This window comes from Pieris rapae, chromosome 9, assembly GCF_905147795.1.
Source record: "Pieris rapae chromosome 9, ilPieRapa1.1, whole genome shotgun sequence".
Taxonomy (NCBI): Eukaryota; Metazoa; Arthropoda; class Insecta; order Lepidoptera; family Pieridae; genus Pieris; species Pieris rapae.
The window spans coordinates 3,611,699-3,626,605 of record NC_059517.1 but is presented as its reverse complement, the minus strand read 5'-3'; the positions used below and the strand labels follow the sequence as shown (position 1 = coordinate 3,626,605).

Sequence of the window (14,907 nt, the reverse complement as noted above, 5' to 3'; positions counted from 1 at the left end):
CCAGTAAGCACCGCCGAACCCATTCGGTCGGTCTAATTAGACAGGCTAACTGGCTAACTCTTATTACATTAGGCTGAATCTTAGTAAGACTGTCTGAATATCGCGTGGTGTAATAAGCCTCTAACTGTATAAAGCTACCTCCTGCCCCCCAAACTCTCATGACTGGATCTAGAACGTTTCGTAGTAACAATTGAAGGACTTTTAGCTGCTCTTGGAATCTCTTCTAATACCTATTCAAGAGTTGTGTTTGTAATAAAATAAATTAAAATCTTCTGCAATCATTAAAACAGGCAATTCATCTTTTCTCTTTCTAAAAGAGAACTCTCTTTCTTCTTTTAAAAAGAGTAGCTAACGGGTTCATCGTCACATTATATTTTTAATTTCCGTACGGTATTATATTTCCTAGGCAAAAGGAAAATTTCAAGTTTCAAGACAACAACGTTGCAGTTGTATATATAATACATACGCTTACAATATTATAACTAGAGCAACTAGATAAAATAACTAGTAAGTGTATATGAATCCTGCTGACATTTAAAATTAATAAGGACTTCACGGGAAACAAGTAATTTTTTGCCTGGCTTTTTACGCATTTGAAAATTCTTTTATTGAAGAATTCTAATTCTTGCTTCAAATAACGGGGCTTATTATTAAATTTATGGAACAATAGACATCGAGGTCAGGCCTCGACTAAATTATACTTCTTTCTTTTTCAGCGTTGTGATTTAAGAATGTGATTAATCTTTAAATTTCCAAATGATTAATCGTCAAATATGTACTGGATTTTAAACTATGAGAGTTATAGCACTATAAGAAAAGTCTCGTTTCTGAATCTTAAAACCCGAGTCACGAGTATGTATAAGAAACTGTACTTTCAATCTGTGGTATGCCCGTAAATTATAGAAATAATATCACGTCAATCGATGTTTTTATTTTCAAATCATCGTGAGACGTCTGCGGTCTGGTGTCAATGTCATTACGGTGTATTATTATTTCTGCAATTTGCTTGAAACCGGCAGGTACATCATTTTTATTATTTATTATCAACTACCATACAATACAATAACACTACTTACCTAAGAACCGCTATTAGATAATCAAACATTGGAACAATTATTACACGTCTTTGTTTTTTTGTTGTAGTACTCATTAACGATTCGCTCTTTGTCAGACCGGTCGTCTACAGCTATTTGCATCGCAGTGAGTAGAAAGTTTATTATTGTTTCTTTCCTGGTCGCATTTCCTAGTTCTGGCACTGTGTCTAATAATTTTAATTTAAAAATTTACAGGGTAGCGGTGACTTTCAAGATGATTAGGACTTGGATTGTGTTTTTAGCTGTTGTAGCAACTTGCTTAGCTGATTTTCAAAGGTATCGTAATGTTTTACTGTATGTAGTTTTTTGCTTATTCTTTCTAAGAATATTAATTACTTATCGGCTTAAAGTATTCGTTGTATAAGTAAATACGTATATTTTATAATTTATATAGTATACATAATAGTATGTTTCAGAAATTTTAAGTGTAATTATTAAGGTATGAAAAATTTAGGAGAATTGCTAATAAATTTATTAAACTATTATTAATTTATTAACTACTGTTTCTGAACAGGTTGTTTAATTAAAATTTGATTTCGATTAGAGTGCCATTGTACCGCATTCAGTCAGTCCGCAAGCAGTTGCATGAGGTGGGCACAGAGTTGCATGTAACGCGCGTCAAATATGCCACGCGAGGTCCCGCTCCAGAGCCTCTGTCTAACTACCTGGATGTAAGTATTCTATGAAGGCTTATATAGCAATTTCATTAGTTGGTAGGAAAAACTATTTGTATAATTTTAACAACAAATATCTGTATTCATATAATTATTGTAGCCTATCACCTTTGTTGTCATGTTTAAGGTTAAAAACTGATAACCCTTGCTTTATCCACTGTTGTTGTCATTGCTCCTGCTTTATTTGTTTTCATTTATTTGTCTTGTATTCCTTGTCATTGTTCCAATAATATTTAAGTACAATTAATTTTTTTTTGGATCATATGCATATATTTATAAGCATGAGTGGGACCTCAGGTTTATAAAACTTACATTCTTGGAAGAAAAGTATGTAATTACTTTTTATTGTTTCCATAATTATTACAATTGATTTTTATCAGTTTATTAATATGCAAATTTTTTAATTGATATCAACAACATTGTATTATTATTTTAAATTACTATTTGGTTATTTTAAATATCAAACAAATTACTTACATTTCAAAGGCTTCATAGCTATAGTTACAATATAAGTTAGTAATCCAATTGAGTGTTGCCTACCATTCAATTTAGTCTGACAAAGATTACTGAAGCAAAAGTGGCCTTATTTTTTCAATGTTCTTTCCATCCACCATATTAATTTTAATTTAGATATTAAATGGAGAAAGATAACGGAGGATTAGCCTCCCTTCACAAAAAATTATAAGAACTAGTTTATCTGTTTAAATTCCTATTATACAGGCTAGTAGTAGCCGTTTAGGTATTGGCTTTAAAAATTCGAATGAAACTTATGGCATACAATTACTGTGAACACATAAACAAACATCAAATATATTGCAGGTCTTTCTTATTTTACCATTTTTGACAGGCGCAGTTATATTTTTTAAGAATTCTATATTTTTCATATTTCCAAATAGCCTACTAGAATTCCACTACATTAACTCTTTAGAGATTATTATAATAACAAATGGTCACTTTTAAATAGTTTGATCCATTTTCAATAGAAAAATTCTTAATAAAGAAAAAACTTAAACTAGATGCACCATCAAAGTAAAATTTGATTATATTTTCCAGGCGCAATACTATGGACCTATTTCGATCGGAAATCCACCTCAGACCTTTAAGGTCGTTTTCGACACGGGGTCCTCCAACCTTTGGGTGCCATCCAAAAAATGTCACTACACTAACATCGCATGTTGTATGTATACTGTTCGACTACTTACACTTCGTGTCGTACTCAGCGCTAAAATGGCGGTCGTTTTCAGTGCTCCACAACAAGTACGACAGCAGCAAGTCGCAGACCTACGTGAAGAACGGCACCGAATTCGCCATCCAGTATGGCTCGGGCTCGCTCTCCGGGTTCCTATCGACAGACGACGTGTCGGTGGGTGGACTGACGGTGCGCCGCCAGACGTTTGCAGAGGCCATGTCGGAGCCAGGCCTAGCCTTTGTCGCCGCTAAGTTCGATGGCATCCTCGGCATGGCGTTCTCCAGCATTGCCGTGGATGGCGTGCCGCCCGTCTTTGACAACATGGTGGCGCAAGGGCTCGTGGCCCCCATCTTCTCCTTCTACCTGAACCGTGATGCGAGCGCGGCGCAGGGCGGCGAGATCATCCTCGGCGGATCTGACCCGGCGCACTACACGGGCGGGTTCACACGCGTGCCATTGACGCGTGCCACCTACTGGCAATTCCAGATGGACGGAATCGAAGGTGGGAACGTGTCTCTGTGCAGCGGGGGCTGCCAGGCCATCGCTGACACGGGCACCTCGCTGATTGCCGGCCCGGCTCGCGATGTTGAGGCCCTCAACCGAGCCCTAGGCGCCACGCCAATCGCCTTCGGCCAGTTCGCCGTGGACTGCTCGCTCCTAGCACGCTTACCACCAGTCACGCTCTCTATCGCCGGCGCTCGCTTCTCTCTTCAGCCTACGGACTATATCCTAAGAGTGAGTCGCATTATTTATTTTCAGAAATATATTCATTATTCTTACAGCATATGCCAATACGACATGTCAAGAAAAAATAAATTAAAATATAATATTAAACACATTATATACACAATATCGCTTCACTGAATTCACTCTGCGAACAATATGTCGATAGTATCCGAGATAACCGATAACGTTCAGTAGACTGGTTCTGGCCCTTGGTATAGCAAACAACCTTAGCCTTCGCCGTCCCAATTATCCCATAGGTACAAAGAAACCGAGTTCTAGGAACATGTTTGGGTTACACACTACCCCTCGCAAAAGTTTTAGTATGTAGTAGGCCAAATGTAAGTCCCGTCTGGTCTTCAATGTATTGACCAGACCATCCCTAAGACAAGTAAAGGTGAGTACATTAACTCTCTTCATAACTTTCAAACGCAAGCTTCAGCAAGATTCAGTTTATGGTGTGCCCTACAAACAGAATAATCTGGGTAATTGTTCGAAGAATTAGTAAATTTATATTTCTCACTTAGTAACATTCAGGATAGCAATATTTACGATAATTACTGGGCTATAACCGTTTTCTATAAACCCAAACTAAAAACTAAAACTAACTAAAAAGCATTTAGGCTTCATCTGAGTCACGCGTGTCAAAAAAATAACTCCAATCCTCCATCAATCGAGGAACATAAAGTATAAAAATTATGTTTATAGGCAGTCCGTTTTAGTTTTTTTCACTTACGGTTTGCTTTATTGTGTGCTGTGCGGACAGTGCGATGCAGTCTCCTACTACAACATATCCGACTGACATAACTGAATTCAACCATATAATTCAGAAGAACATGAAACATTGAAAATAATGTTTAGGATGTACTCGAAGTAGGAAAATTTAATTATGTTGTTTGTAGCTAAATTCATCTTTACTTATTAATGTTTTGCGTGTACAGGTGTCCCAATTCGGCAAGACGGTGTGTCTTTCGGGCTTCATGGGATTGGACATCCCGCCACCCAATGGACCCCTATGGATCTTGGGCGATGTGTTCATCGGCCGCTATTATACCGAATTCGACATGCAAAACAAAACCATTGGCTTCGCACAGGCCAAGTAATGGCCCACATATTAAAAATTTAGTCAGTCTGTATACATGAGACTACATTTTTTTTAATGTATAATTACCTAATGCTAATTATAGTATAGAAAAGGAACGTTTTCTTGTGTCATTTTAGTCAGCGTTCTCATAATATAATAATGAATTTAGATTTGAATCTCGGTGAGTTTGTCAAGGGTGTGACGGTCATCAGAGGTGCAATTTGCTTGTCTTTCTGAATAAATATCTGTTTAGTTTGTAGTAAAATGTTTTATTAAATGTTAAAACAATAAACAGCTTTTTAGTAAAAATCCTATTATTACATGGGTGGTTTTTATATCAATCATACAAATATCTGTAACAATTTAATTTAAAACCGTATGACACAACGATTATATACCAAGTTTTGCTTGATGATAAGAAATCCTAAAAAATAATCTTGTTTGTTTATCTAGGAATTTATATTATTTTGAACAAAATTACATTATTTGTATCAAACATTTAACCTTTTTTGCTTCATTAAGTATGAATGAATATGCTGTGAGGGAAATAAATAACGCAAGATAAAATAAAATAATTGTTTATGCATTAACATTTATTTTCTACCTTACTAGTCCTTAACCTAAACTTAAATTCTATTTCCAACTAAATATAATTGAACTAAATCTCTACAAATATTGAAATGATTTTTAATTTAAATGTGTAAAAAATCTTGTACAAATTTACTGAAGCCCACACATCTTAATACTTGTAATATTACAAAATTTAATATACATAAATTCACCTAACTTCGGTTGAGAATATGCAGACTATTTACTTTACAGATAATTTTGCTCCTTCGGACCTCAATTTTTATAAATAAATTCAATAATCTGTAACATTTAAATAATAAAACATTAAAACGTCGTACATAAATTATACTGACTTATATTACAATAATGAATCTGAGTGTAAAGGTTAGGCGAGGCCGAGTTTGCGTCTTTTCCTGAACTTCTTGACGTAGGCCTCCACAAGAGATTGAATCTTGGCTGGGTTGATCTCGCCCGTCTTGTTGTGACATATCTGAAAGACCACGCCATTCGTTTCATTTATTAAATAGATGTTAAAGTTTCCATTTTTGTTTTTTTTTTATTTGTATATTATGGTAAATAAATAAGTAAATACATTCTAGATAATTACCGCTACTAAATAAATAGTATTTCACTGATCTATTGTCTTCAAATAGATATATACATGCTTTGTGCCATCAGAATATATGAAAGATATCTTCCGAGAAATAAGCTACAATTTACAAATATATACACACATATGAATATGTATTGATTATATAGAATACTGAATTAAAAAATAATAATTTTGTTTTATCGTTTTTTATAGTGTATAACGATCAATGTACCTTGGGTACGGCGCGCCGCAGTATGTGCTTGTATTCGTCCTTGGTGACGTGCTTTTTGTTGTAGTGCGGCTTCAGCACCAGTTTCACTTCTTCTACAACACGCTCTTGACGATTCAGCTTCTTCAGGAACTGCGAATATTATACCCAAACGCTAATCGTTAAAATTCGCGAGCCGCAGTGATGTTAGGTTAGGGGCCGTTCAAGTATTACGTAAGCACTATAGGGATGAGGCGGGGGGGGTCTCTAATTTTCTTATTGAAGTGAAACTTCTTTAGAATCGTAATTTCAAACCGGATGCAACGGAAAAAGCGATAATAAAAAGAGACAGAACATATATTCATAAGATTTAACGTGGGAGAAAATGAGATAGGAGGCATTATTTTTCTGCCGCTTTTCGAATAATGTCAAATTTCAAACTTACGTTGTTTTAGTTTTTGTCAAATTAAAGATTTATATTAAACCTATAAATTAAAATTTATCATTAAAATATACTGTTTTTAATGAAAAGTTTAGATGGTGAAAAATGTTTAATTTAAATATGATTAATTATAAAAACTTTGTTTTTGAAGGTTTCACTTCTATCACGTGTGAATTGCAAATATTTTTTTTTTGGTAATTACGTCAGCAGTAATTATTTACTTTGTTGCGCATATCATTCATTAATTGTCTATGATTCCTAAAATTATTAATACGTTTAGGTACTATTATGTTTGAGAGCTTTGCTTACTTTTGCTGGCAATAGGAAGGCATTCAAATGCATACATTCGTTACATAGTAATTAACATACATTATTTCGCCTATATTCTCTAGCTATACGCGAGTGGTTAATATTAGTCCGAGATCCCACTGCAGGATTGGTGCGTTCATCGAGTTTTTGTTTAAAACCAAATTTTTATGTTTATTTATAATTAGGAGAATATATATTTACTAGGTTGCCTATCAAAATTTGGCCGCCAATATTTTTAATTACATTATTTTGAATTGATTTTTGGTAAAAGATTACGTTCATTTAATTTTTAAATAAAATAACGTCTACATCACGGTAATTAATATGAAGATTCTAAAAAATCACGGTTGCCGTTGCGCACATGGCCGCACCTCTTTGCAGCCAAGTGTAAACAGGTATGATTCCGATATATTTATACGTTTATAACGGATATCTATTAATTATATGTCAAATTGAAGCTAATTTTTTTCTATTAATTTTCATATAAGGGTGCCTAATTATATCTGGCCGCAAATGAGGGTTGCTGGCGGTTAAAGATCATAAATATTTGAGGTAGACTGAAAGAGAGTTAGCGCGTACGTCATTTGTCAGACAAGGACAGCGGTTGCCGACTGTGCGACGCTTTAAAACGTAATCTTTTACCAAAAATCAATTCAAAATAATTTAATTAAAAATATTGGCGGCCAAATTTTGATAGGCAACCTAGTAAATATATATTCTCCTAATTATAAATAAACATAAAAATTTGGTTTTAAACAAAAACTCGATGAACGCACCAATCCTGCAGTGGGATCTCGGACCATATAGAGTAAAACAGAAATCCTTTATTATTTAAAGCACCCCTAACAACCCAGGAACCGTACTGATACTCTTAACACTTATGACATATTAATTAAAATATACATTTCAGACCACTGACTGACAAGCTGTTTAAATTTAAAATGGTTTTACATTAATTTCTAAAAACTAGATTTCTGCTCACCTTGCTCTTGACTTGCATTTCGACCGCAGAACTCGGCAGTTCATCCAAGATCTTAAGGTTCTCATCGTCTATCTTGACGCCTACCTGCGTCTTTCCTGAAATAAGACAGAAAGATGTTGATAAAGAACTGGACATCTGACGAGGGAGTTGTTTAGGCTTAGAAAACGATTAAATTTACCTTTCTTTTTGTTGAGTTTAACCGGCACCTTGGCAGCGTTCTTGCCGCGACGGCCGCGAAGGATCGCCTCGAACGAGTCCCTCGGCTCGAACAGGTCGCCGAAATCTGAAGATCCGGGCGAATACGGTGAGGCGCCCCCTTCGGAAGGGGGTCGGACAGCTTGCATCGGCTTCACCGGGTTGGACTTGATCGGCGAAGGCTTGCCTGGGAACAGCTTAGCGGGCGCACGCGTCGGCGACGGCAGCACGATTCGGGGCTGCAGCTGCGGTATCGCAGCTCCGGCCCCTGCCGGCTCATTCGCCTCACCCGGCGGAGGCTCCGGCGACGTGTCCCGCGTAGATTGCAGCAACGCCAGCACCTTTTCTGCTGGCGAGAGCGGCCGCCGGTCTAGCACCTCGTCCGCCGACATATTAGTTCGCTGCGCCGCTTCCAGTGTCATCAGAGTCCGCGGCGGCGTCGGCGCATCGTCTGCGGAAGCGCACGATCTCGCCGAGCCGGGTGACCCGGAGGCCGACCGGGTCGGCTCGAATGGATCATATGCGTCTGGGGAGTGCGAATCCAGCTGAGGCGAAGCCGCCTGCGGCTGTTCCGAGGTCGGCGGCGCCGTCGACGGACCTACGGCGGCGACCGGCGGCATAGCTGGCTCGGGTCCGCTCGGCTCGGGCGGCGTCTTGGGTCCGGCTCCAACGAAGGGTTGCTCGCTCGGAGGCTGCGCGGCCTCCGGCGCCGGCGCATGCTCTTCTGCGGTGTCTCGCTCACCGGGCTCGCTGTCGCTGAGTACTATGACATTTTTGGGCGAGGGTGTCAGTTCGCGAAACGGTGAACGGTCAAGGTCGATGATTGCGACCGGCTTGATGGCCTCTGTATCGATGGGCGCGGCATTGCGGCGCCGGTGTCTTCGATCCCGTTTGTTTTCTCGACGTCGTCGTCGCTCATTTTCTTCGCACCTCTCTTGATCTTTAAAACTGACGCTGACTAAAATGTTATCTCCTGAAGTGAAGACTTCCTTGGAAGGGCCAGGCGGGTCCCTGACGCGACGGCGCGGGCGATCGATGTCACGCCGTCTTCGCCGGGTCACGTCCTCGGAAGGCGCTCGAAGTTGCGGCTCGGGCGGCGTACGGGGTGACAGAAGTTGCGAATCGATGGACGGTGAAGGTATCTGACGAATCGGAGACGGCTCAGGCGATCTACTACTTCTCGCTTTCCTGTGCGGTGATTTCTGCGGTGATTTGTTGGGTCGGCGGGATGGAGAACGATCCGACCGAATACGCTTTTTCTTTTTGTTAGCGCGTCGTGGACTCGGAGATGGCGAACGTTTCCGGCGCGGACGCGAACCGGAGCGGCGGCGTCTCTTCCTAGGCAGAGAACGGCGCCGCGGCGAGACACGCGGAGTGAGGGAGCGAGGGGAGGGCGAACGCCGGAGCCCTCTGCGCGTTGGAGAAGAACGCCCGATGCGTCCCGCGGAGCGCCGACGAGGCGATTCCCGAAGACCCACAGGAGATATCGATCGGCGAATAGGAGATCGTCGCGGTCGTGACGGTGTGCGACGGTTTCTAATGGGTGACGTGTGTCCTCGTGAAATGGATCGCCGGCCACGCGATAAAGAGCGGCGGCGCGGACGTGTAACAGGCTCAAGCGACACGGAACGTGAGGGAGAACGCGCACGAGGCGAAACGTCTCGGCCGAAGGGATCTTTCACTTTCCTCCGCTTTTCGCTGACGAGAGTGCGCACATCATAACGCTCCATATCTTTACGCTTTTCCTTTCGCTTCTTCTTAGACTCGGGCGGCTCGCTCGACGATCGTCGATCTTTCTTTTTCTTCTCGTCCTTATCCCTCTCTCTGTAATTTCTTTCTTTGCCACTTTTACTCAGTTTCTTAAAAGCTACTTCTGCCTTCTTTTTACTCTTACTTTTGTCTTTCCCTTCCTTTTTGGAATCTTTTTTCTTTTTCTTTTTATCTTCTCGGCCGTCACTCTTTTTCTTCTCACTTTTCTTCTTCTCTATCAGATCAGGTTGTGATTGTTCTACTGGTTTGACTTTGATTGGAGAAGGTTCTGACTGCTCCGATTTCGGTCGCTCATTTTCTGAAAACATTTCATTTTCTTCCTCTTCAGATATCATTTCTGTATCTAGTCCTTCTAAAGCTTTATCTTTATCCGTCTCGAAAGAGGCATCTTTAAGTTTGTTTTCGTCCAAACATGGCGTGTAACTTCGCTCATCTTCAGTCTCGCTGATAGATTCTGTCATTTTTTCTAGGTTCTCGTCATCTTCTTTGTCTTGGATCTCGTCGTCATCTTTAGAGTAAGTACATACATCTTTTTCACAAATGTCTTCTTCCTCCTCTATTTTTTCCTCGTCAGAATCATCCTGTTTCTCTTTATCGTCTTTAATTTCACTAGATAATTCTATTTCATCTACTTTATTGATATTCTCCCTTGCTCCTGTAGTGCTGACCTCTGACAAGTTTTTCGTAAAAGATAATTTTTCATTAATTAATACATCATTTTCAAGCACAAGTGACTTTTCAGCAATATTTTCATCTGAGATTTTGTCATGTTTCTCGCTTAGTTGTGTGCCGGTATCTATCTTTTCTTCTGTCACATTGTCTGGTTTGTCGTTTGTATATTGACTACCATCTTCTTCGTCGTATAACGATACCCTCTTAATTAGTGAAGGCGTGTTAAGTTTGATTTTAATAGGATTTCGAGTACTGGTGGTTATTGGACATCTTTTAGACACCTTCTCTTTATACTCTTCTTCAGTTTTACTTTTTATGCTATTGGATTCAGAATTGGACGCAGGAGTTTTGGAGACAGGAACCGAAATGTTTGTTGTATGATGCTCTTGTGTCTCAACGGGATTCTCATTATCCGACTTTATTGAGGACGCCACCTCAGGTGTTGGAACATCATCATCTTCTTGTACGAGATCTTCCATACTATTGTGCTGAGGTTTCTTTTGCTCTATTTCATCAGCTACACCACAACTATTAGCTATATGCACACTGGTCGCAGAGTATATAGAAAAGTTCGGGCAATCTCCGTCCGAGTCCTCATCACTCTTTTCATTAGTATTAGTGACAACAGGCGAGGCAATTAAGTTTCTATGTTGTTGTAATACTTGTCTCACAGCATTGTCTAAAATGTTTGGTGGCACGTTTATTTTACTTGTGTCGATCCCAGCTAGAATATTTTCGACACATGGCAAAGGTTTAGAAGGCGGCGATAAGGCAGTTGCCGGTCCGGATGTTGGCGCTGCCGCGGTAGCCACGGTTGGCGACGGTTGTGGTGAATACTTTTGATCCTCACCACTGTCGTCATCATTTGTGGGTTCAGTTGGGTCATACTTTTCAGTATCAATGACGAGACCCGGATCACTTTTCTCGTCTTCAGATTTTTCCAAATCAACCGATCTGGACAAATTCGGCAACGGTGGCTGCGCAAGAGGCCGACACGAAAGGGAATCTTCGGCTCTGTGGTGCAGCGGTTGTGGTTTTTGTTGTGAGTTTGCAGCTGATTCCAACCTCGAATAAGATGGAACCGATGATGGCGTAAATGGAACTTGCCCCATTCTCATGTCTAGTGGATTCTCGAAGCCGCCAAACGAATGCCTGGCTGTCGCAGGGGGAACATCTTGGCGAGCCACAGGCGGAGGGTTCCCATACGGTTGCCATGACGGTCCTGTACTAAATCTGCCTTGATTTTGATCGTGTCTAAAGTTGTCGGAAAAGTGTTGGGGTCTATTAGGATCGTTCTGGAGATTTCTTCTCTGCCTGTCAAAATAGTTCTCATCGTTTGGAGGAAACTGATGAGGACGCCGAGGAAAGTTGTCAAAAAAGTCCGGTTCTGAATTGCGTCGCATATTATTGTTTCTATAGTTATCCGAATAGACGCTTCCAGGCGGTTGCCTGTAGCTGTCGTAAGCGGGACGGCCGCAGTGACCACCTCCTCGGGGCGGGTCTCGGGGAGGTCTATAACCGCCTCCCCAACCACCGCCGCCACCCCGCGACTGTCCCGGGTACGAGGGTACTTTCTTTCCGTAATCGTCATATTTTGACAAATCAATTTTATCATCCTTCTTCTGTTTTTGCTGCAAATTAGGTGTTATACTCTTAGACTTTTGCAATTTTATGTTTACATTGCCATCAACAGATACGGAGACAATGGATTTTTTAGAAAGAAACATTGTCTGGCTCTCTAATATACTCGAAAGTATGTCTGGGGCTGACGATGCATGTTGTGGAGATGGAACAGTAATCATTTTTCTTCTTGCCTGAAATTAAAAAGTAATTATATGAACTCATTCAAACACTCAACAAGCTAATGTTTTAATGAATATATAATATTTGATTCACCTGTCTATATGCATTAAGAATCGTGGGTGTGGGGCGCGTGGCGACCATAGTGGAAGCACCTTCAGAGATAGCGACGTCATCGTCGGAGTACAAGTCCAGTTGGGGATCCGTCCCGAAGAGGTCGAGGGTGGGAAGAGCTTCGCGAAGTCGAGGGTGAGGCAGATTGTGCGCTTCAACCGTGCCCCGCTGCGATTGTAGTCTTGCACGGACGCTGCGTTGCACGTGACTGCGACGGCCCACAGTACGTGGCCGACGCTTACTTTGTCTCTATAAATTTAATATATTCTTGAAATATATGTAACAAGCAGTAATTGAAGCAGACATAGGCAATGCCTATAAAAAAATAATACCTTTTTCTTTCTAACTGTATATCTCCTGGCAAGGGGGTGATCTCCGTTCTCTTCTATTTCATATTCAATAATTACGTTTCTAGTTCTTCTATTTGTTCTCTTGCTTGTTTGTCTAATAGCTCTTGTCCTAGATCTGTAAGAACCTCTTGTGCCTGATGAGGTGCTTGGTCTATCTTCAATGCTATTACCATCATTATGTTCATCACTTGCAGAATTTATATTTCGATTAGATTGCCTGCCTGGTCTATGAGTAGTCCTATGAGCTCTTAGATGAGATGGTCGTGGCCCCGTTGGCATACCAAGATCGGATGCTTCATCCAATAGGTCACTTACTTCTTCTATATCAATAAAGTCCATTACATCAAAAATGTCACAATTTGGACAAAACCATTGTTCAGTAGCTGGAACCTGCAAATTTTAATAAGTATTTTGAACACCTTACTCATGACCCAATGTTACAAGACAAATTACTAAGTAGTAACACTAAATTAAAAGCAAGCAATGAAATACCTCAGTAAGGGGTGGTGTGAGGCATTGCATATGATAGCCGAGATCACAACCATCACACAACAACATTGTGTCTTCATTGTCAGCTCTTGCACATATCTGAAATGACAAACCACCACAAACATCTGTTAATAGAAAGAAATAATATAGATAAAATATTTCCTAAACTGATATATATAACCTCACAATCTTCAGTATGAAGGTAATGTTTTGAAATAGGCTTAATACATTCAGTCTTATAAAAAAGATTACTTACTTCACAAACAGTGGCCATAAGTATATCAAAAGAGGGGCGACGCTCCATAACTTTGACTGGCTCAGTCCGGATCACACTTCCACCGATGCAGCTTCGAACAACTATTGATTCAAATGTTATTCTATCCACAGGACATGAATTCACATTTTTAGACCACTCAGTAATACAATCCAAACAAAATATATGTAAACAATTTATTGGGGTACCAATCTTTTGATTGGTAAAGCGTAGCAAACAGATAGAACATTTCTCAGAGTTTCCCTCTGAACTGTCAGATGCAAAACCAGATGTTTGTTTGGATGTAGATGCCATTGCAATATTATCACAGCCCCTAACATCTAATGATGAGTCACTGTCGAGCTCTGAATCTCTCAGCTTTGGTACGCTGCGATTTCTTTTGGCGGAACACACTACTGAGCTGCCACTACTGTCACTTGTCCCGTCGTCACTTATAATCTAAAAAGAAATACAAACAGTTAATTTAGTTTCCAATTATTTTTTTTATATTGTTAAAATTATAGTTACCCTGAGCTTTTTTTTACGTGTTTTGATCAAAGCAAGGGTATCTTCGCTGTCCGACCCGGAACTAGAAGAGACTATCATAACTCTCTTTATCTTTCTTTTGGATCGTGGAGGCGACTCATCACCACTGTCTTCGTTCATTTTGGAACGGTAAATAGGACGAGATAACTTCAATAAGCACGACACGAATCGAATTGCAAAGGTGTATACGTCCTTCGCAGATATATTTGATAACGTAATAAAATACTATAAGGTGAATGCATTCAGGTTATTAAATTTATTAAAAATATAAACTGGTATATGTTTATATACTTTTAAATGAATCATATAAGATATCAAAACTATTCTCAATCGTAATATTTTGACAGCAAGCCGCTTTTATGACCAGTCGGCCATTTTTTGATTGCCATTTGAATAACTACTAACTATAGATAATGTTATGGATTCTGTATAATACGTCGATCACAGCTTATAAATAATGGTGCCGCGATAACTCGTAAATTGGTATAATTAGTAACTTTAATCCACATAATATATACCTACACATTGTCTCTAAAGCCGCATTAAAATAGCTTCTGAGGTAGTTGTCTTGATTGATATTTTTTGTGGGGAAAATGATTTACCGTCTTAAAATTGATCTGTGTTATGACCTAATATAAATAATGAAGTATATTTGAATGGCCATTCAAATATTACTGAATGATTATTAATTATTGAATTTACGAATATTTTTACGTTGAAGGCATACTTTCTTCATTCATAAGAAGTGTTTCTAATTATACGACCACCACTGTATTTTTGTAAATAGTTGAAGTGACGCGTAAAAAAAAAATACTATTGGGCTTGAGACTTTTAGATAATCATCACTTGAC

The 14,907-nt window shown here is 39.6% G+C and overlaps 2 protein-coding genes across 2 annotated transcripts; one reads left to right on the top strand and one right to left on the bottom strand.

The window, feature by feature from the left end:
- The first annotated feature begins 933 nt into the window (after positions 1–933).
- LOC110999719 (lysosomal aspartic protease) lies at positions 934–5,056 on the top strand. The gene is made up of 7 exons (XM_022268924.2): positions 934–1,019; positions 1,144–1,200; positions 1,290–1,370; positions 1,639–1,765; positions 2,822–2,945; positions 3,013–3,692; positions 4,622–5,056. The coding sequence occupies exons 3-7, from the start codon at positions 1,309–1,311 to the stop codon at positions 4,781–4,783; spliced, it is 1,155 nt and encodes a 384-aa protein (XP_022124616.1). The 5' UTR covers positions 934–1,019; positions 1,144–1,200; positions 1,290–1,308; the 3' UTR covers positions 4,784–5,056.
- A 137-nt stretch (positions 5,057–5,193) lies between these two features.
- On the bottom strand, positions 5,194–14,431 carry LOC110999718 (PHD and RING finger domain-containing protein 1). Its single transcript, XM_022268921.2, has 9 exons — positions 14,039–14,431; positions 13,514–13,969; positions 13,261–13,356; positions 12,751–13,158; positions 12,401–12,667; positions 8,046–12,318; positions 7,868–7,962; positions 6,159–6,287; positions 5,194–5,824 (listed from the first exon to the last, which is right to left on the bottom strand). Exons 1-9 carry the CDS (start codon positions 14,174–14,176, stop codon positions 5,720–5,722), a joined length of 5,967 nt encoding a protein of 1,988 aa, XP_022124613.2. The 5' UTR covers positions 14,177–14,431; the 3' UTR covers positions 5,194–5,719.
- Between the last annotated feature and the right edge of the window lie 476 nt (positions 14,432–14,907).